General features: G+C 39.9%; 1 protein-coding gene across 5 annotated transcripts in view; it reads right to left on the bottom strand.

Moving 5' to 3' along the window:
• Window positions 1-24,725, bottom strand: part of LOC128696388 (uncharacterized) — an 853,106-nt gene that overhangs the window by 515,537 nt on the left and 312,844 nt on the right. For all 5 annotated transcript variants that reach the window (XR_011392932.1, XR_011392933.1, XM_070092516.1 and 2 more), the window contains 6 exons: window positions 14,919-15,021; window positions 14,509-14,687; window positions 14,140-14,341; window positions 12,321-12,578; window positions 7,288-7,434; window positions 6,496-6,663 (listed from right to left, as the gene is read on the bottom strand). Coding sequence is in view for 3 of the 5 variants with exons in the window: in XM_070092516.1 (XP_069948617.1) it covers window positions 6,496-6,663; window positions 7,288-7,434; window positions 12,321-12,578; window positions 14,140-14,341; window positions 14,509-14,687; window positions 14,919-15,021 (1,057 nt within the window). In the remaining 2 variants the exon portion in view is untranslated. The remainder of the gene's footprint in view (window positions 1-6,495; window positions 6,664-7,287; window positions 7,435-12,320; window positions 12,579-14,139; window positions 14,342-14,508; window positions 14,688-14,918; window positions 15,022-24,725) is intronic.

Below are 24,725 nucleotides of genomic sequence, written 5' to 3' on the forward strand. Positions count from 1 at the left end.
ACTTTCACCTCACTCATACATAATCACTGTTTTTGCAGAGATACTCAGAATACAACAGTTTAGAAGCATATACGTAATAAAGATACATAACATATCCCTCCAAATTGCCAATATTCCAAACCCCTCCTTTAAAGTGCAGGCATTGTACTTCCCATTTCCAGGACTCAAGTCCAGCTATGTACAAATAACCAGTTTCCCTGAATCGCTTCACTAAATATTACCCTGCTCACACTCCAACAGCTCGTCAGCCCCAAAATACCATTTGTCTCCATTCACTAGGATGCTCACACAAAACCTCCTTTACCCCCTCTCTCCAACCTTTTCAAGGACAACCCTTACCCCGCCTTCCTTCCCTTACACATTTATATGCTCTCCATGTCATTCTACTTTGATCCATTCTCTCTAAATGACCAAACCACCTCAACAAACCCTCTTCAGCCCTCTGACTAATACTTTTATTAGCTCCACACCTTCTCCTGATTTCCACACTCCGAATTTTCTGCATAATATTTACACCACACGCCCTTAGACAAGACATCTCCACTGCCTCTAACCGCAGCCTCACTGCAGCATTTACAACCCAAGCTTCACACCCATATAAGAGTGTTGGTACTACTATACTTTCATACGTTCCCTTCTTTCCTCAACAGATAACGTTTTTTGTCTCCACATATACCTCAACGCACCACTCTCCTTTTTTCCTTCATCAATTCTATGATTAACCTCATCCTTCATAAATCCATCCGCTGACACGTCAACTCCCAAATATCTGAAAACATTCACGTCTTCCATACTCCTCTTCCCCAATTTGATATCCAGTTTTTCTTTAAATCATTTGATACCCTCATCACCTTACTCTTTTCTATGTTCACTTTCAACTTTCTACCTTTACATACACTCCCAAACTAGTCTACTAACCTTTGCAATTTTTCTTTAGAATCTCCCATAAGCACAGTATCATCAGCAAAAAATAACTGTCTCAAATCCCATTTTGTATTTGATTCCCCATAATTTAATCCCACCCCTCTCCCAAACACCCTAGCATTTACTTCTTTTACAACCCCATCTATAAATATATTAAACAACCATGGTGACATTACACATCCCTGTCTAAGACCTACTTTTGCCGGGAAGAAGTCTCCCTCTCTTCTACACACCCTAACCTGAGCCTCACTATCCTTATAAAAAGTCTTTACAGCATTTAGTAACTTACCACCTATTCCATATACTTGCAACATCTGCCACATTGCTCCCCTATCCACTCTATCATATGCCTTTTCTAAATCCATAAATGCAATAAAAACTTCCCTACCTTTATCTAAATACTGTTTACATATATGCTTCAATGTAAACACTTGATCTACACATACCCTACCCACTCTAAAATCTCCTTGCTCATCTGCAATCCTACATTCTGTCTTACCTCTAATTCTTTCAATTATAACCCTACCATACACTTTTTCTGGTGTACTCAGTAAACTTATTCCTCTATAATTTTTACAATCTCTTTTGTCCCCCTTCCCTTTATATAGAGGGACTATACATGCTCTCCGCCAATCCCTAGGTACCTTCCCCTCTTTCATACATTTATTAAAGAAAAATACCAACCACTAAAACACTATATCCCCCTCGGCTTTTAACATTTCTGTCATGATCCCGTCAGTTCCAGCTGCTTTACGCCCTGTCATTCTACGTAATGCCTCACACACCTTCCCCACATTCACATCCTGCTCTTCTTCACTCCTAAAAGATGGTATACCTCCCTGGCCAGTGCATGAAATTACTGCTTTCCTTTCTTCGCCGACATTTAAAAGTTCCTCAAAATATTCCCGCCACCTACCCAAAATACTTCCAGCTCCCATCTACTAACTCCCCTACTCTGTTTTTAACTGACATATCCATTCATTCCCTAGGTTTTCTTAACTTGTTTATTTTTTTTTTTTTTTTTTATTATCACACTGGCCGATTCCCACCAGGCAGGGTGGCCCGAAAAAGAAAAACTTTCACCATCATTCACTCCATCACTGTCTTGCCAGAAGGGTGCTTTACACTACAGTTTTTAAACTGCAACATTAACACCCCTCCTTCAGAGTGCAGGCACTGTACTTCCCATCTCCAGGACTCAAGTCCGGCCTGCCGGTTTCCCTGAATCCCTTCATAAATGTTACTTTGCTCACACTCCAACAGCACGTCAAGTATTAAAAACCATTTGTCTCCATTCACTCCTATCAAACACGCTCACGCATGCCTGCTGGAAGTCCAAGCCCCTCGCACACAAAACCTCCTTTACCCCCTCCCTCCAACCCTTCCTAGGCCGACCCCTACCCCGCCTTCCTTCCACTACAGACTGATACACTCTTGAAGTCATTCTGTTTCGCTCCATTCTCTCTACATGTCCGAACCACCTCAACAACCCTTCCTCAGCCCTCTGGACAACAGTTTTGGTAATCCTGCACCTCCTCCTAACTTCCAAACTACGAATTCTCTGCATTATATTCACACCACACATTGCCCTCAGACATGACATCTCCACTGCCTCCAGCCTTCTCCTCGCTGCAACATTCATCACCCACGCTTCACACCCATATAAGAGCGTTGGTAAAACTATACTCTCATACATTCCCCTCTTTGCCTCCAAGGACAAAGTTCTTTGTCTCCACAGACTCCTAAGTGCACCACTCACTCTTTTTCCCTCATCAATTCTATGATTCACCTCATCTTTCATAGACCCATCCGCTGACACGTCCACTCCCAAATATCTGAATACGTTCACCTCCTCCATACTCTCTCCCTCCAATCTGATATTCAATCTTTCATCACCTAATCTTTTTGTTATCCTCATAACCTTACTCTTTCCTGTATTCACCTTTAATTTTCTTCTTTTGCACACCCTACCAAATTCATCCACCAATCTCTGCAACTTCTCTTCAGAATCTCCCAAGAGCACAGTGTCATCAGCAAAGAGCAGCTGTGACAACTCCCACTTTGTGTGTGATTCTTTATCTTTTAACTCCACGCCTCTTGACAAGACCCTCGCATTTACTTCTCTTACAACCCCATCTATAAATATATTAAACAACCACGGTGACATCACACATCCTTGTCTAAGGCCTACTTTTACTGGGAAAAAATTTCCCTCTTTCCTACATACTCTAACTTGAGCCTCACTATTCTCGTAAAAACTCTTCACTGCTTTCAGTAACCTACCTCCTACACCATACACTTGCAACATCTGCCACATTGCCCCCCTATCCACCCTGTCATACGCCTTTTCCAAATCCATAAATGCCACAAAGACCTCTTTAGCCTTATCTAAATACTGTTCACTTATATGTTTCACTGTAAACACCTGGTCCACACACCCCCTACCTTTCCTAAAGCCTCCTTGTTCATCTGCTATCCTATTCTCCGTCTTACTCTTAATTCTTTCAATTATAACTCTACCATACACTTTACCAGGTACACTCAAGAGACTTATCCCCCTATAATTTTTGCACTCTCTTTTATCCCCTTTGCCTTTATACAAAGGAACTATGCATGCTCTCTGCCAATCCCTAGGTACCTTACCCTCTTCCATACATTTATTAAATAATTGCACCAACCACTCCAAAACTATATCCCCACCTTCTTTTAACATTTCTATCTTTATCCCATCAATCCCGGCTGCCTTACCCCCTTTCATTTTACCTACTGCCTCACGAACTTCCCCCACACTCACAACTGGCTCTTCCTCACTCCTACAAGATGTTATTCCTCCTTGCCCTATACACGAAATCACAGCTTCCCTATCTTCATCAACATTTAACAATTCCTCAAAATATTCCTTCCATCTTCCCAATACCTCTAACTCTCCATTTAATAACTCTCCTCTCCTATTTTTAACTGACAAATCCATTTGTTCTCTAGGCTTTCTTAACTTGTTAATCTCACTCCAAAACTTTTTCTTATTTTCAACAAAATTTGTTGATAACATCTCACCCACTCTCTCATTTGCTCTCTTTTTACATTGCTTCACCACTCTCTTAACTTCTCTCTTTTTCTCCATATACTCTTCCCTTCTTGCATCACTTCTACTTTGTAAAAACTTCTCATATGCTAACTTTTTCTCCCTTACTACTCTCTTTACATCATTATTCCACCAATCGCTCCTCTTCCCTCCTGCACCCACTTTCCTGTAACCACAAACTTCTGCTGAACACTCTAACACTACATTTTTAAACCTACCCCATACCTCTTCGACCCCATTGCCTATGCTCTCATTAGCCCATCTATCCTCCAATAGCTGTTTATATCTTACCCTAACTGCCTCCTCTTTTAGTTTATAAACCTTCACCTCTCTCTTCCCTGATGCTTCTATTCTCCTTGTATCCCATCTACCTTTTACTCTCAGTGTAGCTACAACTAGAAAGTGATCTGATATATCTGTGGCCCCTCTATAAACATGTACATCCTGAAGTCTACTCAACAGTCTTTTATCTACCAATACATAATCCAACAAACTACTGTCATTTCGCCCTACATCATATCGTGTATACTTATTTATCCTCTTTTTCTTAAAATATGTATTACCTATAACTAAACCCCTTTCTATACAAAGTTCAATCAAAGGGCTCCCATTATCATTTACACCTGGCACCCCAAACTTACCTACCACACCCTCTCTAAAAGTTTCTCCTACTTTAGCATTCAAGTCCCCTACCACAATTACTCTCTCACTTGGTTCAAAGGCTCCTATACATTCACTTAACATCTCCCAAAATCTCTCTCTCTCCTCTGCATTCCTCTCTTCTCCAGGTGCATACACTTGTTTATCTCACTCCAATATTTTTCTTATTTTCTGCAAAATTTCTTGACAGTGCCTTTCCATTTTATTATCTGCTCTCCTTTTGCACTCACCACTCTCTTCACCTTTCTTTTACTATCCATATACTCTGCTCTTCTTATAACTTTTCTGGTTTATAAAAACCTCTCGTAAGCTATCTTTTTCTCTTTTATCACACCCTTTACTTCACGATTCCACCAACCACTACTCTTTCCTCCTGCACCGACCCTCCTATCACCACAAACTTCTCCCCTACATTCTAATATTGCATTTTTAAAACTATTCCAACCCTCTTGAGCCTCCCACTACTCCAATAATTATACTTATGTGTACCTGTACCTAAATATACTTATACACTGTAGTGGCGTGCAGGTACACATTAAAAATCACTTAGAGTCTCTCTACTCTTGATGCCATATAATAATCTCTTGGGTGTATTAAATGTTGTATATTACATTAATATAGACATTTCCATTAATCCATCTATGATATTCTTTTCAAAATTCTGTAATAAACATGCTACATAACATATAAACATGATATATATATCCACAGTATAAAAATTTATTTAAATATGAGATTTGTTTACAAGCAGTTTGTAGGAGTGTTGGAAGAATTATGTTTTCTCTAGTCAAACACCAGTTACTTAACTGTAGAAAAATATTCCTTTCGTATGCCTTCACTCTATCTATAGCTATTCACAATCCTTGTGGGTTTAGCACTTCTCTATTATGATTTTAATAATAATAATAATAACAATATCATTCACTCCAAAAATGGTGTGTTGCATGAGAATGGCAGTGTTACTGTTTATTTATTTTGTACTAACTTGTCAGAGCATCATTCCTTCTAAAAATGATGTTACATGAGAATGGAAGTGTTGGTCTTTATATATTCTACTGTACCACTGTGGAGACAACTTGTACACCATGTAAGGTGTTTGTATGAACATGTATGAACCATAACCAGACGCTTCGTCCGTTTGTTTACATAGTACTCTGTGTGGGTGGGGTGGCCAGGTGGGCTACCCTACCTCCCACACCTGACTTTCTACAAATAAATACTTTTCACCTCTCACCCTACATTAAGAAAATTAAGACTACAAATATTTTAAGGTAAGTAATGAGTACTGCATATTCATTTTATCACTCTAGGGTGCTTTAAGCGTCATAGTATAATAACCCTTAAACTGTCCAAACATAAATCTACGTTCGCACGCGTAGCGCTTCGAACGTAGATCTACATTCAATTTTACATTGTTTCTTTTGAAAAAAAAAAAAAACCTAGATCTGCGTTTGAAGCGCTACGCATGCAAACGTAGATCAACGTTTGGACAGTTTAAGGATTAAGTGTGGGTGGGGTGGCCAGGAGAGCTACCATACCTACCCACACCTACTTCTTACAATAAATACTACTCACCTTTTGCCCTACATTAAGACTACAAATATTTTGAGAAAAATAATGAGTGTACTGTATGTGTATTTTACTTTTTATTGTTTTTTAATGCCTAGTTCTATTGCTAACTTAATATATGTTAGTGTAAACTTGTTGTCTGGCATTTATACATATTTATGAGTGGAAAAAATGGTGTTCTGCTTTCCGACAATGTCTGCTTTGCGGCGGTAGCCTGGAACCTCACCTGCTGTATAAGTGCGTTCCTACTGTATACATACCTGAGAGATGCTGAAGGTGATACTGGTATCTAGGGCATGGAGAGCAGTGCTGGGGTTCACATAGTTGAGCACTAACTCCATGGCCTTTCCACCCTCCTGCCACTGTATACCCATAGTGCATTTCATCAGTGCCCATGTAATGTGACTCTGCACTGCCACTTCTGACCACTGTAACACAATTTATTGCAGCAATGAATTCTACACTTATTTTGCAAAGTTATCAATGCTTTATAGATCAACTTAACAGGCTTTGCCTAATAAGCACAATATTTTTTTTTTATCACAATGGCCATCTCCCACCGAGGCAGGGTGACCCAAAAAAAGAAGAAACATAAACGCAATATACTACAGCCTCTCCTCACTTAGTGACGTACTCGTTTACCGATGGCTTGGACTTACGACGGGTTCTTTAACCAGTATGCCTACCTAAATAGTGTATATTAGAACTGATTTCCTTTATTCTGTTTATTACAATATACAGTACACTACTGTATAAACATTTAAAAATATGCCAGAAATGTTATAAATGGTGCAAAGGTGACATAAAAATAACAACCTGTCGGTATTTTATACCATTTTAATGTTCAATATCAAAGATGATTAACACAAACCCACTATGATTATAGTATGCTCCTCACTTAGCGATGAATTCGTTTACCAACGTGGTCTTAGGAACTGAACTCTGTCATTAAGTGAGGAGAGGCTGTATATGTAATACTTGAAAATAAGAAAAATTATAGGTTTAGAGATGCTTTTGTATAAGCGTCCACGGTTGAGTTTTTAATAGCTGACCTTAAGGAAAAAGCTCCCACCAGGAAGTTCTTGGAGGTAAGTGATGAGAGCTAAGGTGATAGAGGAAGCTGCTGGAGTTCGTAATACCAGTGCCCGCACCTGCCCTGCCTCTTCCATTCCCACACTTCCCTTTCCACCTATGGAGCTCTGTGTCAGGTACAAACAGAATGGTGTTAAGTAATTAAGTTTATTCAGGTATACACAAATACAGTTACATAGATTATCATACATAGAAGCATATGTGTAGAGAACCTAGGATAGCCCAAAAAATTCAAAGTGACTTATTTCTATTGGGGTCCTTGTGATAATTTTTATTTATTATTTTTTTTTTATTATCACACTGGCCGATTCCCACCAAGGCAGGGTGGCCCGAAAAAGAAAAACTTTCACCATCATTCACTCCATCACTGTCTTGCCAGAAGGATGCTTTACACTACAGTTTTTAAACTGCAACATTAACACCCCTCCTTCAGAGTGCAGGCACTGTACTTCCCATCTCCAGGACTCAAGTCCGGCCTGCCGGTTTCCCTGAACCCCTTCATAAATGTTACTTTGCTCACACTCCAACAGCACGTCAAGTATTAAAAACCATTCGTCTCCATTCACTCCTATCAAACACGCTCACGCACGCCTGCTGGAAGTCCAAGCCCCTCGCACACAAAACCTTCTTTACCCCCTCCCTCCAACCTTTCCTAGGCCGACCCCTACCCCGCCTTCCTTCCACTATAGACTGATACACTCTTGAAGTCATTCTGTTTCGCTCCATTCTCTCTACATGTCCGAACCACCTCAACAACCCTTCCTCAGCCCTCTGGACAAAAGTTTTGGTAATCCCGCACCTCCTCCTAACTTCCAAACTACGAATTCTCTGCATTATATTCACACCACACATTGCTATTAGACATGACATCTCCACTGCCTCCAGCCTTCTCCTCGCTGCAACATTCATCACCCATGCTTCACACCCATATAAGAGTGTTGGTAAAACTATACTCTCATACATTCCCCTCTTTGCCTCCAAGGACAAAGTTCTTTGTCTCCACAGACTCCTAAGTGCACCACTCACCATTTTCCCCCTCATCAATTCTATGATTCACCTCATCCTTCATAGACCCATCCGCTGATACGTCCACTCCCAAATATCTGAATGCATTCACCTCCTCCATACTCTCTCCCTCCAATCTGATATCCAATCTTTCATCACCTAATCTTTTTGTTATCCTCATAACCTTACTCTTTCCTGTATTCACTTTTAATTTTCTTCTTTTGCACACCCTACCAAATTCATCCACCAATCTCTGCAACTTCTCTTCAGAATCTCCCAAGAGCATAGTGTCATCAGCAAAGAGCAACTGTGACAACTCCCACTTTATGTGTGATTCTTTATCTTTTAACTCCACGCCTCTTGTCAAGACCCTCGCATTTGCTTCTCTTACAACCCCATCTATAAATATATTAAACAACCACGGTGACATCACACATCCTTGTCTAAGGCCTACTTTTACTGGGAAATAATTTCCCTCTTTCCTACATACTCTAACTTGAGCCTCACTATCCTCGTAAAAACTCTTCACTGCTTTCAGTAACCTACCTCCTACACCATACACCTGCAACATCTGCCACATTGCCCCCCTATCCACCCTGTCATACGCCATTTCCAAATCCATAAATGCCACAAAGACCTCTTTAGCCTTATCTAAATACTGTTCACTTACATGTTTCACTGTAAACACCTGGTCCACATACCCCCTACCTTTCCTAAAGCCTCCTTGTTCATCTGCTATCCTATTCTCCGTCTTACTCTTAATTCTTTCAATAATAACTCTACCATACACTTTACCAGGTATACTCAACAGACTTATCCCCCTATAATTTTTGCACTCTCTTTTGTCCCCTTTGCCTTTATACAAAGGAACTATGCATGCTCTCTGCCAATCCCTAGGTACCTTACCCTCTTCCATACATTTATTAAATAATTGCACCAACCACTCCAAAACTATATCCCCACCTGCTTTTAACATTTCTATCTTTATCCCATCAATCCCGGCTGCCTTACCCTCTTTCATTTTACCTACTGCCTCACGAACTTCCCCCACACTCACAACTGGCTCTTCCTCACTCCTACAAGATGTTATTCCTCCTTGCCCTATACACAAAATCACAGCTTCCCTATCTTCATCAACATTTAACAATTCCTCAAAATATTCCCTCCATCTTCCCAATACCTCTAACTCTCCATTTAATAATTCTCCTCTCATATTTTTAACTGACAAATCCATTTGTTCTCTAGGCTTCCTTAACTTGTTAATCTCACTCCAAAACTTTTTCTTATTTTCAACAAAATTTGTTGATAACATCTCACCCACTCTCTCATTTGCTCTCTTTTTACATTGCTTCACCACTCTCTTAACCTCTCTCTTTTTCTCCATATACTCTTCCCTCCTTGCATCACTTCTACTTTGTAAAAACTTCTCATATGCTAACTTTTTCTCCCTTACTACTCTCTTTACATCATCATTCCACCAAGTATGATAAGTATTATATATTTAAAAGCTAAAAATAGGTAAGTATCTTGACTAAAAGATTTGGCTACCTCATATTAATAATAGAGTAAAATACTGAATATTTGAAATTTACTCTCTTTACCTGTCTAGACTTAAGTAATCTTCAAGTATTAGGTTAAGTCTGCCTAAAATGCCCAGGCATGAGAGTGGCTTTCTTTGTACTTATCAAATTATGAAATGTAATCATACATTATAACCTTTGCAAGAAATCAGCTTTTGTTGTTGCTGTCAAGCAAGCTGAACTTCAGCATGCACAACCAGCATACTTCTAGGAGAATTTCCAAAACTGCAAATACTCTCAAGAATATGCAACTACATAGATATGCGAGACACTTGTGCAACATTTGGGTAACTTTATTCTGGAAATGTTTTGCCAGCCAGTAGCTTCATCAGTCCAATGCAGAGAAAGGTGAAAGATGAGGAAGAGTTTGAGATAATTAGTTTCCCAGCCTGGAGTTAATGTGTTCAGTCTATCAATCTTGATTGATGGACTTAAACACACAGACCCCTCAATGATGAACACGGAGGAACTGCTCTGTGATCCCTCAGATAATGATGAACATGGAAGAACTGCTCTGTGATCCCTCAGATAATGATGAACATGGAGGAACTGCTCTGTGATCCCTCAGATAATGATGAACATGGAAGAACTGCTCTGTGACCTCTCAGATAATGAACATGGAGGAACTGCTCTGTGATCCCTCAGATAATGATGAACATGGAGGAACTGCTCTGTGATCCCTCAGATAATGATGAACATGGAGGAACTGCTCTGTGATCCCTCAGATAATGATGAACATGGAGGAACTGCTCTGTGATTCCTCAGATAATGATGAACATGGAAGAACTGCTCTGTGATCCCTCAGATAATGATGAACATGGAGGAACTGCTCTGTGATCCCTCAGATAATGATGAACATGGAAGAACTGCTCTGTGACCTCTCAGATAATGATGAACATGGAGGAACTGTTCTGTGATCCCTCAGAAAATGATGAACATGGAAGAACTGCTCTGTGATCCCTCACACAATGATGAACATGGAGGGACTGTTTTGTTATCCTTCAGATAATGATGAACATGGAGGAACTGCTCTGTGATCCCTCACATAATGATGAACATGAAGGAACTGCTCTGTGATCCCTCAGATAATGATGAACATGGAGGAACTGCTCTGTGATCCCTCAGAAAATGATGAACATGGAAGAACTGCTCTGTGATCCACAGATAATGATGAACGTGAAAGAACTGCTCTGTGACCTCTCAGATAATGAACATGGAAGAACTGCTCTGTGATCCCTCAGATAATGATGAACATGGAAGAACTGCTCTGTGATCCCTCAGATAATGAACATGGAGGAACTGCTCTGTGATCCCTCAGATAATGATGAACATGGAAGAACTGCTCAGTGACCTCTCAGATAATGATGAACATGGAGGAACTGTTCTGTGATCCCTCAGAAAATGATGAACATGGAAGAACTGCTCTGTGATCCCTCACACAATGATGAACATGGAGGGACTGTTTTGTTATCCTTCAGATAATGATGAACATGGAGGAACTGCTCTGTGATCCCTCACATAATGATGAACATGAAGGAACTGCTCTGTGATCCCTCAGATAATGATGAACATGGAGGAACTGCTCTGTGATCCCTCAGATAATGATGAACGTGAAAGAACTGCTCTGTGACCTCTCAGATAATGATGAACATGGAGGAACTGTTCTGTGATCCCTCAGAAAATGATGAACATGGAAGAACTGCTCTGTGATCCCTCACATAATGATGAACATGGAGGAACTGCTCTGTGATCCCTCAGATAATGATGAACGTGAAAGAACTGCTCTGTGACCTCTCAGATAATGATGAACATGGAGGAACTGTTCTGTGATCCCTCAGAAAATGATGAACATGGAAGAACTGCTCTGTGATCCCTCACATAATGATGAACATGGAGGAACCACTCTGTGATCCCTCAGATAATGATGAAGATGGAAGAACTGCTCTGTGACCTCTCATTTAATGATGAACATGGAGGAACTGCTCTGTGATCCCTCAGATAATGATGAACATGGAAGAACTGCTCTGTGATCCACAGATAATGATGAACAGAGGAGAAAGTCCTGTGATCCTCAGATAATGATGAACATGGATTGACTGTCCTGTGATCCTCAGACAATGATGAACATGGAGGGACCGTCCTGTGACCCTCAGACAATGATGAATATAGAGGGACTGTCTTATGACCCTCAGACAATTATGAACATGGAGGGACTGTCCTGTGACCCTCAGACAATGACGAATGCATCTTTACTGATAAAAATTATAAATATAAAATCTGAAATGAAACTTCATTCAATCCACCTTTACATTGTTCATCGTCACCACTTTTGAGGTCCAAGAACTGACGCAACTTGGTCTGTTTTGATAACACAAAATTTTAATAAAATATGTAATTAATTTTCTTACTTGGAAGTTGTCTGGGAATGAGCCAAGGTGGTCAGTCTCAATGACAAGCTGCAGTCTGCCCCAGCTAGTGGTGGGGTCCACCACGGTCAGCAGATGGGAGCTCTTGAGGGAGTTGTTCCGAGCCATACCATAGGACACTATGCCCACTGCCTGCTGCTCTGACCACATTCGCCCATTAAAAGTGTACGCATCTACAGAACGTGTCAGCTTGCCAAGAATACGGCCCAACTCTGGCATGGTCTCTGTAATCACTTTGATCTGTGGTTGTAAGGTAAAGGGGCTTACCATTTCTACTTATGTCTTTAAACAATTACATAAAGAACTAAGTGTACAAAAGTGTTTTAATTATCATTCCTACTGTAGTAATGAACAAGAACGTTTAATTCACCAACCTCTACTACAGTAAGGAACAAAAACTTTTTATTTAACCATACTTAAGTATGTAACAAATATTTTATTAAGTCTACCATACTGTAGTAATTTTATAAGAACATCTTATTCAGCATATCCTACTGCAGAAAGGAATAATTTACATATCCTTTCATCACAGTTCAGATGACCCTGCAAACCATAATGTTCCCACACCTTCAGAGTGCAGGCACTATACCTCCCACAACCAAGACTCAAATCTGGCTAACAGGTTTCCCTGAATCCCTTCATAAATATTACCTTGCTCATACTCCAACAGTAAATCAAATCATGGAATCCACTTGCCTCCACTCACTCCTATCTAACACACTCACACAAGCCTATTACATGTCAAAGCCCCTAACACTCAGAACCTCCTTCATTCCCTCTCCAACCATTCTTACAATGACTCCCATTCTTCCTTCCCTCCACTCCAGATTTATCCACCCTCCAAATCATCCTATTTTTCTCCATCCTCTCTAAATTACTAATAGGACATCTAAGTATTCTTTACTTTAATCTATCACCTATTCCATACACTTACAATATCTGCCACAATGCTCCACTATCCACTCTATTTCTATATCCATAAATGCAACAAACAGCTCCTTTTCTTTATGCTTTAGTGCAAACACACTGCCCAAAATGCTCTGCATAACCAGGGGCTTTCTATAAAGTATGTCAATAATATCACCTTTCCTTTACCAATTGTAGAACATTCTATACAGAAATAAAGTCTATTTAATTTATTTTCCTAAATACTCCTTTTTCCTCTGCAATCCTATTTTCTATCTTTCCTTAACTTGATGATAATTTTACTGTGCACTTTATCTGATATGACTGACAGACTTATTCCCATATAATTCTTACATTCATTCTTATCCCCTTTTCCCATGTACAAAGGAACTAAGCAAGCTTTTTGCTAGCCCTTAGGTACCTTTCCCTTCTTCATGCACACAATGTATTAAAAATACACTAACCATTCCTGTTTTAATCAACTTAAGTTTTAGTTTCATTTAAACCAGCTGCTTTACCCCTTTCATACTACCCAATGCCTCCCTCTACCTTTGTACTCATTTCTGGCTCTTTCTTCCCTACCATATCTAATTGCTCCTTGCTCAATGCATAATATCACTGCCTTCCTTTCACCATCAACATTTAGTAACCCAAAATAGTCTTTCCATCTGTCGAATACTTCCAATTTCCATCTAATTTTTCACTTCTTTCCTTCTTAACTGCAAGATCTACTTGCTTTCCAGGCTTTCTCAACTTATTAATATATCATTAAAGCAGGTTCTTTTCCTCTGCAAAATTTGCTGGTGAAGGCTTACTTATTTTCTCATTTGCCCTTCCTGGCACTTCCTCACCAATTTGTATCAATAAAAACAATTCATATATGTTAAATACTCACATCAGTAGTGATTTCCTCACTAGGCATGTGTTCTTTATCTGGGAGAAGCTGGAGAGTCTTCTTAGCCTCAATATTGAGCTTGAGCTCACCTGTGGCTGGGGTGCTGGCCCTAAGCAATGTCTCAAGATAAAACAATAACCATTCCTCCTTATCATTTTCCTCCATTATATCCTCCATGTAGCTCTTGTCTTCATCCACCATACTGTGATGGATGTGTTATATCATTAGTAACATAATGAGTGGTTTTATTTTCTTAAATAACCTGTTCTTAGTAAAAAATTTTATATTTGAGAGCTTTATTAATTTACTCTTATAGTATACGTGAATATAAAGTTTAGTTTTAAAATAAGTGAGTAAAGGAAGACTGACCTTGGACCACTGGAATGAGATTGCTGAAGGTCAAGGTCCCACATAAGTAAGTACGTGGTGTTAGATCCAGATCCTGCTGACAGACTTATAGCTGCTATCACTGATTCCACCCCAGACACTGCTGAGCTGATATCCCCATCGGCCGTGTAATACACATCTGTTGGCGTTGTGAGTGTCGCCTCCAAGTTGTTTAAAAAGAAAGACATGCAAAGGATGTGATCAGACTGTTATGCTCATGAAGAAATTTGCAAGCACTCATTTAGAGAAATATCATAAAAATAAGGTTTTAATACACAGCAAAAGAGACAAAAATCATTTATTTTATAACATTTTAATATGCATGATAATTTCAATATTGATCTCAGTATTACATTTACTGTATTAATACCCATGTCAATGATAGTATATACCTTGGCAAAGTGTCGACTGTTGAAGAGGGTGTGTCCAGCTTGACCTTGTACCACTCCCGTCCAGAGCTGACTCATGCCTTCCTCTGTCACTCGTACCTCCTGCCTACCAAGGACCAGCCATGGGTTAGTACCCATTGGGCCAGGGATCAACCAGGGATGAGTGTGAATATAACTTAGGATTACTACATCCCTAAGTTCCCAAAACACAAAAGTCATAACTACACGTCACTACCACACTCAGAAATCACTTCAGTATACCCATAAATTACCCCATCCATCACTTATTCCTAATCACACCTCATGCCCACCAATCAGCCTATCCGTAAGTCACATAACACACTATTCAAATACTGCCCACCAAATCATAACATGCTAGTTACTACCAACCACCACACATCCCATCCATCAGTAATAAACATCATTAGGTACCACCTACTTACCAACCACCAACCATCCCAACCATTCAAATTCAAATTTTTATTTCTTCGCAAAGTTTACAATGTGTGATTTATATATTATATTGTTAACTACAAAGACAGCCACTAGCATGCCTGAACATTTTGGTCATAAACACACCATTAGGTATCATATACTTACCAACCATTCAGTTCATCAGTCATAAATACACCAATCACTACAACACTCAGAGTCACTATACAGTGGAACCCCAGTTATCAGCCGTAATCCGTTCCAGAAGGTCGGCCGATAACCGAAATGGCTGATAACCCAATTACTATTTCCCATAAGAATTAATGGAAATACAATTAATCCGTTCCAAATAAAAATATTCACAAAAAAATAATTTTTTTTTTTAACAATTATGTAAGTATTACAGTGGAACCTCATTTTTTTTTTTTTAATATCACACTGGCTGATTCCCACCAAGGCAGGGTGGCCCGAAAAAGAAAAACTTTCACCATCATTCACTCCATCACTGTCTTGCCAGAAGGGTGCTTTACACTACAGTTTTTAAACTGCAACATTAACACCCCTCCTTCAGAGTGCAGGCACTGTACTTCCCATCTCCAGGACTCAAGTCCGGCCTGCCGGTTTCCCTGAACCCCTTCATAAATGTTACTTTGCTCACACTCCAACAGCACGTCAAGTATTAAAAACCATTTGTCTCCATTCACTCCTATCAAACACACTCACGCATGCCTGCTGGAAGTCCAAGCCCCTCGCACACAAAACCTCCTTTACCCCCTCCCTCCAACCTTTCCTAGGCCGACCCCTACCCTGCCTTCCTTCCACTACAGACTGATACACTCTTGAAGTTGCTCTGTTTCGCTCCATTCTCTCTACATGTCCAAACCACCTCAACAACTCTTCCTCAGCCCTCTGGACAACAGTTTTGGTAATCCCGCACCTCCTCCTAACTTCCAAACTACGAATTCTCTGCATTATATTCACACCACACATTGCTATCAGACATGACATCTCCACTGCCTCCAGCCTTCTCCTCGCTGCAACATTCATCACCCATGCTTCACACCCATATAAGAGTGTTGGTAAAACTATACTCTCATACATTCCCCTCTTTGCCTCCAAGGACAAAGTTCTTTGTCTCCACAGACTCCTAAGTGCACCACTCACTGTTTTCCCCCTCATCAATTCTATGATTCACCTCATCCTTCATAGACCCATCCGCTGACACGTCCACTCCGATGACACATCACACATCCTTGTCTAAGGCCTACTTTTACTGGGAAATAATTTCCCTCTTTCCTACATACTCTAACTTGAGCCTCACTATCCTCATAAAAACTCTTCACTGCTTTCAGTAACCTACCTCCTACACCATACACCTGCAACATCTGCCACATTGCCCCCCTATCCACCCTGTCATACACCTTTTCCAAATCCATAAATGCCATAAAAACCTCTTTAGCCTTATCTAAATACTGTTCACTTATATGTTTCACTGTAAACACCTGGTCCACACACCCCCTACCTTTCCTAAAGTCTCCTTGTTCATCTGCTATCCTATTCTCCGTCTTACTCTTAATTCTTTCAATAATAATTCTACCATACACTTTACCAGGTATACTCAACAGACTTATCCCCCTATAATTTTTGCACTCTCTTTTATCCCCTTTGCCTTTATACAAAGGAACTATGCATGCTCTCTGCCAATCCCTAGGTACCTTACCCTCTTCCATACATTTATTAATTAATTGCACCAATCACTCCAAAACTATATCCCCACCTGCTTTTAACATTTCTATCTTTATCCCATCAATCCCGGCTGCCTTACCCTCTTTCATTTTACCTACTGCCTCACGAACTTCCCCCACACTCACAACTGGCTCTTCCTCACTCCTACAAGATGTTTTTCCTCCTTGCCCTATACACGAAATCACAGCTTCCCAATCTTCATCAACATTTAACAATTCCTCAAAATATTCCCTCCATCTTCCCAATACCTCTAACTCTCCATTTAATAACTCTCCTCTCCTATTTTTAACTGACAAATCCATTTGTTCTCTAGGCTTCCTTAACTTGTTAATCTCACTCCAAAACTTTTTCTTATTTCCAACAAAATTTGTTGATAACATCTCACCCACTCTCTCATTTGCTCTCTTTTTACATTGCTTCACCACTCTCTTAACCTCTCTCTTTTTCTCCATATACTCTTCCCTCCTTGCATCACTTCTACTTTGTAAAAACTTCTCATATGCTAACTTTTTCTCCCTTACTACTCTCTTTACATCATCATTCCACCAATCGCTCCTCTTCCCTCCCGCACCCACTTTCCTGTAACCACAAACTTCTGCTGAACACTCTAACACTACATTTTTAAACCTACCCCATACCTCTTCGACCCCATTGCCTTTGCTCTCATTAGCCAATCTATCCTCCAATAGCTGTTTATATCTTACCCTAACTGCCTCCTCTTTTAGTTTATAAACCTTCACCTCTCTCTTCCCTGATGCTTCTATTTTCCTTGTATCCCATCTACCTTTTACTCTCAGTGTAGCTACAACTGCAGTTAGAATGATAACAAATTCTCACTACAGGCAGCACACTCCACCAATATTCAAAACACTCAACCTACTCACCATACAAAACATCCATACTTATTACTGCACCTATTACATACATAGAACACTTAACTCTGATATTAACCCTCCCCTCAAACATCTCCTTGCCAACCTCAACAGAACACATGACCATAACACAAGGCACAGATCACTCTTTGATGTTCCTCGTGTCCATCTCACGCTATGCAAAAACTCAATGCACATAAAAGGCCCTAAAATCTGGAATCCATTACCTGTAAATATAAAAGAAACACTACCTGTTTATAAATTCAAGTCTCTTCTCAAAGATCACTTACTCACTCAAAACCAAATAAATACTGAATAACTGAACCTTATAAATTGTATATCCTATATGTTACTCACAATTATATCACATAAATGTTAAACCTAGGACCCAATCTAACTTTGTTATTTTTTTAAATACACTACCTAACAGAATACTCCATTCGACTGAATGTACAGCAATGCATGCAGCATATGACCTGTCTTTGTAATACTCATTTGTGCTTTATAGTTATCTGTTTACAATAATGTTTTATCACTGATTTCATCATTGCTTAGTTAATCTTAAGTTAATTTTAAGCCAGCCCGTAATGCTATGCATATAAGTGGCTTTGGCATGCTGCTCTTACCTGTATTTTTTTGTACCTTTGTATGTATGCTAAAATTACTAAATAAATAAATAAATAAATCTGATATATCTGTGGCCCCCCTATAAACATGTACATCCTGAAGTCTACTCAACAGTCTTTTATCTACCAATACATAATCCAACAATCTACTGTCATTTTGCCCTACATCATATCTTGTATACTTATTTATCCTCTTTTTCTTAAAATATGTATTACCTATAACTAAACCCCTTTCTATACAAAGTTCAATCAAAGGGCTCCCATTATCATTTACACCTGGCACCCCAAACTTACCTACCACACCCTCTCTAAAAGTTTCTCCTACTTTAGCATTCAAGTCCCCTACCACAATTATTCTCTCACTTGGTTCAAAGGCTCCTATACATTCACTTAACATCTCCCAAAATCTCTCTCTCTCCTCTACATTCCTCTCTTCTCCAGGTGCATATACGCTTATTATGACCCACTTTTCGCATCCAACCTTTACTTTAATCCACATAATTCTTGAATTTACATATTCACATTCTCTTTTCTCCTTCCATAACTGATCCTTCAATATTACTGCTACCCCTTCCTTTGCTCTAACTCTCTCAGATACTTCAGATTTAATCCCATTTATTTCCCCCCACCGAAACTCCCCTACCCCCTTCAGCTTTGTTTCGCTTAGGGCCAGGACATCCAACTTCTTTTCATTCATAACATCAGCAATCATCTGTTTCTTGTCATCCGCACTACATCCACACACATTCAAGCATCCCAGTTTTATAAAGTTTTTCTTCTTCTCTTTTTTAGTAAATGTCTACAGGAGAAGGGGTTACTAGCCCATTGCTCCCGGCATTTTAGTCGCCTCATACGACACGCATGGCTTACAGAGGAAAGATTTTTTTCCACTTCCCCATGGACAATAGAAGAAATAAAGAAGAACAAGAGCTATTTAGAAAAAGGAGAAAAACCTAGATATTTGAGAAAAACCTCAAATATCGAACTTAATCTGCTCCAGGAGTTAGTTTTAAATTCGAAAGGTCTGAAAAGCGAAGCAATATTTCCCATAAAAAATAATGGAAATACAATTAATCCGTTCCAGAAACCCAAAAATATTCCCCCAAAAATACATTTTATAGAGATTAATTATAGTTTTACACACAACAAATATAGTGTTTAATTATGTATTAATAGATTTAAATAAACATATAAAACATTTTAATTACTTTTATTGAAGATTGGTGATGGCATCTGGAAGATAGGGAGGAGAGAGAGAGAGAGTTGGGGTTTGTGTTTGGAAGGAGAATCCCCCTCCATGAGGACTTCAGGTATCAAAACTCTCTCTGGGGTTACTTCCCTTCTCTGTCTTTTAATGCCACTAGGACCAGCTTGAGAGTCACTGGACCCTTGTCTCACAAAATAACTGTCCACAGTCCTGTTTCTGGTGCCTCTTTTAAGATTTCCCTAAATTGGGACATGGTTCTGTCAATGAACTTGTTGCAAAGATGGCTTGTTTCAGCTTGCTCAGGGTGGTACTTCTCCACAAACATTTGGACATCATTCCACTTGGACATCATTCCAATTCTGTATTATTTCCTTCTTCACATCAATGGTGTTTTTCACTTTCTTTACCACAGGGGTACCACTAGCAAGTTTCTCTGGGCCCATTGTAGCTTATTTCACAGTCCCACAAGCACTAAACATAATGAAATAATCATAAAATATTTGAATGAGAGAGCGTCAACAAAACCAGACTAGCTCATGGCACCTGCATGGGGACGCGGACAGAGCGGGCTGCCGGACAGGTCCGGTACCCAGCGGTTTGAAAATAGGGGCAAGTTCGATAATAGGGACAAAGTTGGTTTGAAAAAAGGGCTCTATTTTCGAAGAGTTCGATAAGCGATATGTTCGAAATTTGAGGTTCCACTGTACATACCTTTATTGAAGGCTAATGCTGGCTTCTGGAAGATAGGGAAGAGGAAAGAGGGAGAAGTTAGTGTTTGGAAGGGGAATCCCCCTCCATAAAGACTTTAGGTAGCAAAGCCTTCTGTGGGGTTACTTCCCTTCTCTGTCTTTTATTGCCACTAGGACCAGCTTGAGAGTCACTGGACCCCTGCCTCACAAAATAACTGTCCAGAGTGCTCTGTTTCTGGCATCTCTTTAAGATTTCTCTGAAGTGGGACAGGGTTTTGTTGCAGATACGGCTTGTTTCAGCTTTGTCAGGGTGATGTTTCTCTACAAAAGCTTGCATCCAAGTCCACATTGCACTCACCTCTTTAATCTCTGAAGAAGGCACCTCCTTCACTCCCTCTTCCTCCTCCTCCTCCTCCTCTGAAGCAAGTTCCTCAGTTGCAGTCTGTTGCTGTTTGAGATGAAGCTCTTGCAGCTCTTAAGTGGTTAGCTCTTCCCTGTGGTCCTCCACCAACTCTTCCACATCCTCGCCACTCACCTCCAACCCCAGGGACTTCCCCAGTGCCACAATAGAGTCCACAGGGTCAACAGGGTCAGGGTCAGCCTCAAACCCTTCAAAATCCCTCTCTTGGACACAATCTGGCCACAGTTTTCTCCAAGCAGAGTTCAAAGTCCTGGAAGTCACTCCCTCCCAAGCCTATAAGGCTTATGCAATGGAGGATAGTGAACATAAGAACATAAGAAGGAACACTGCAATGGGCCTACTGACCCATGTGGAGCAGGTCCATGTTCTGCCCCCCAGATTAGCCCAATGACCCACCCAGTCTGGTCACCTCCACTCAAGGAAGGAGCACGGCACCAGACCCAGCAGCACAAGCTAGTCAGGTCTAACTCACACCCACCCACACCCACTCATGCATTTATCTAACCTATTTTTAAAACAACACAACATTTTAGCCTGAATAACTGTACTCGGGAGTTTGTTCCACTCATCCACAACTCTATTACCAAACCAATGCTTTCCTATATCCTTCCTGCATCTGAATTTTTCCAACTTGAAACCATTGCTGCGAGTCCTGTCTTGGCTGGAAATTTTCAGCACGCTATTTACATCCCCTTTATTTATTCCTGTTTTCCATTTATACACCTCGATCATATCCCCCCTAATTCTACGCCTTTCGAGGGCCCTCAGTCTATCCTCATAGGGAAGATTTCTGATACATGGGATCATCTTTGTCATCCTCCTCTGTACATTTTCCAGAGCATTTATGTCCATTCTGTAATACAGTGACCAGAACTGAGCAGCATAGTCTAAATGAGGCCTAACCAAGGATATACAGAGTTGAAGAACAACCTGAGGACTTCTATTATTTATACTTCTAGATATGAAGCCAAGAATTCTGTTAGCTTTATTGCAAACACTAATGCACTGTTGTCTTGGCTTTAGATTACTGCTAACCAGAACTCCTAAATCCTTTTTGCAATCAGTAGTATTAAGATCTACATAATTTAGTTTACATGTGGCATGGTTATTTACCTGTCCAACATTTAGAACTTTGCATTTGCCAATATAAAATTGCATCTGCTACTTCTCTGGCCATTGCATCAGTCTATTCAAATCATCCTAGAGTGCTGAATTGGACAACCTATTTTGGTGTCATCAGCAAATTTGCTTATGTTGCTATTTATTCCCTCATCTATGTCATTTATGTAAATTGTGAACAACAACGGGCCCAACACCGACCCTTGAGGAACACTGCTTGTGATGTGCCCCCATTCTGATTTCTCCCCATTTATGCAAACTCTGCCTATTTGTCAGCCCTGCCTCTACCCAGGAAAAAATTTCTCCTCCTATTCCATGCGCCTTAAGTTTCCTCAGTAGCCTCTGGTGTGGAACTCTATCAAAAACCTTAATGAAGTCCATATACACAATATCATATTCATTACCATGATCTACCTCCTCAAACACCTTAGTGAAAAAAGTTAGTAAATTCGTAAGACAGGAAAGCCCCTTTGTAAAACCGTGTTCAGATTCACATATCAATCTGTGCCTATCAAGATGGCTATGAATTGCTTCGGTAATTGATTCCATAAATTTTCCCACTATGGAGGTAAGGCTTATTGGTCTATAGTTCGAAGCCACTTGCCTTGTAAATGGGTATTACATTTGTTTTCCACTTATCAGGCACTATGCCAGTTTGTAGTGATATGTTAAAAAGATCAGCCAAAGGTATGCTAAGTTCCTCTTTACATTCCTTTAACACCCTTGCAAACAGTTCATCAGGACCTGGGGATTTGTTAGGTTTTTAGTTTTTCTATTTGTCTGAGGACCATGTCACTAGTTACTGCAATCGTGCATAGTTTATTATCATCCTGTTCTACATAATCTATTATTTCAGGAATATCGCTAGTATTTTCCTGGGTGAAAACTGAGAGGAAGTAGGTATTGAGAATTTAACACATATCCTTATCACTGTCAGTGATCTGACCAGAGTTACTCTTAAGTGGGCCAATCTTGTCCCTAATCTTACTTCTGTACACCTGAAAGAACCCTTTTGGGTTAGTCTTTGAATCCCTTGTGACCTTAGCCTCATAATCTCTTTTTGCTTTTCTTATTCCTTTCTTTATTTCTCTCTTTAATTGAATATATTGATTTCTTAACTGCCCATCCCCTCTTTTGATATGTCTATATGTGCACCTCTCTTTTGACCAATGAGATGTTTTAATCTATTGTTCAACCATTTGGGATCATTTTTGTTAGATCTAATTTCCCTACTCGGAACAAAAGTTGTCTGGGCAGCTAGAACTATGCTCTGAGAAACGTCATATTGGCAACCAAGATCACCTACCTGACCCAAAGTCAGGATATCTCAATTTAGCCCACCCAGGTAATTTTTCAGTCCCATGAAGTCGGCCAAGTGGAAATCTGGGACAGAGATTTGATTGCAGTTATCTGGGTAATTCCATGATATATTGAAACTAAGTGATTTGTGATCACTTTCCTCAAGCTCATCATTAACCTCAAGATTATTAATTAGTGAATCTTTGTTGGCAAGAACCAAGTCAAGCAGACTGTTCCCTCTAGTTGGTTCTGTCACAACCTGTTCTAAAAAGCAATCCTGAACCGTAACAAGAAAGTCACTAGACTCAAGATTTCCTATCATATTGTTCCAATAAATTTGTCTAAAGATAAAATCTCCCATTATCACAACATTTTCATATCTAGATGCCTTATGAATTTCGTCCCGTAACAGCTTACTGCACTCCCTATCAAGGTTTGGGGGCCTATAAATCACACCCAAAATTAATTTGTCACGTACCTCGAGAAACTGTAGCCAAACAGATTCTGCGTTCGATGTTTCTAATCTTATATCATGTCTAAGACAACAATTTAAATTTTCTCTGACATACATCGCCACCCCACCACCCTTCCTGTTGGCCCTATCAGTGTGGAATAGTTTATAACCCTGTATGTTGCATTCAGAAGGTATTTCTCTATATTTCAGGTTGAACCAGGTCTCTGTTATACCAATAATATCTATATTACCTACACTTGCAAGTAATCTTAGCTTATCTATCTTATTTCTTAGACTCCTACTATTTGTATAGTAAACCTTAAGGGAGCTAGTCACTCATTGCCCTCTACTATCTCTCTTTGTTTGTTGATCAATTGATTTGCCATTACTAGCAACTTTATTTTGAATATTGTCTTTTAAACATATCCCTGAGGTATCCTGGTAATAACTGCTGTTTTTAACCCTAATGCTGCAGCCTGATTGTTTCCCACAAACACCCATACCTCTACAATCTATCAGTTTAAATTACTAGACAAGTCATCAATTACCCACTCCATCGAACTGGCTAATGCAACCACTCCATCCCCAGAGAGATGAACCCCATCCCTTGCATACATATCACGTTTGCCAAAGAATAGGTTCCAGTTATCAATGAATGGGATTGCAAGTTCCTTGCAGTACCTGTCTAACAAGCAATTTATACCAATTGCCCTAGACATCCATTCATTGCCCAATGATTCCTCCAGAACTGTCTTAGGGTCAACTGAGTGTCCGAGGTCACTTCAAAGCACTTTTGAAACACTGCTTTTGTGTAAAATTTTTTGAAGTTAGAAATGACCTGTTGGTCCATGAGCTGGAGGAGAGGAGTGGTGTTAGGAGGCAAGAACTTCACTGTGATGAAACTGAAGTCCCTAAACACTTGGTCTTGCAAGTCCAGTACCAGGA

Source organism: Cherax quadricarinatus, chromosome 39 (assembly GCF_038502225.1).
Source record: "Cherax quadricarinatus isolate ZL_2023a chromosome 39, ASM3850222v1, whole genome shotgun sequence".
Classification (NCBI taxonomy): domain Eukaryota; kingdom Metazoa; phylum Arthropoda; class Malacostraca; order Decapoda; family Parastacidae; genus Cherax; species Cherax quadricarinatus.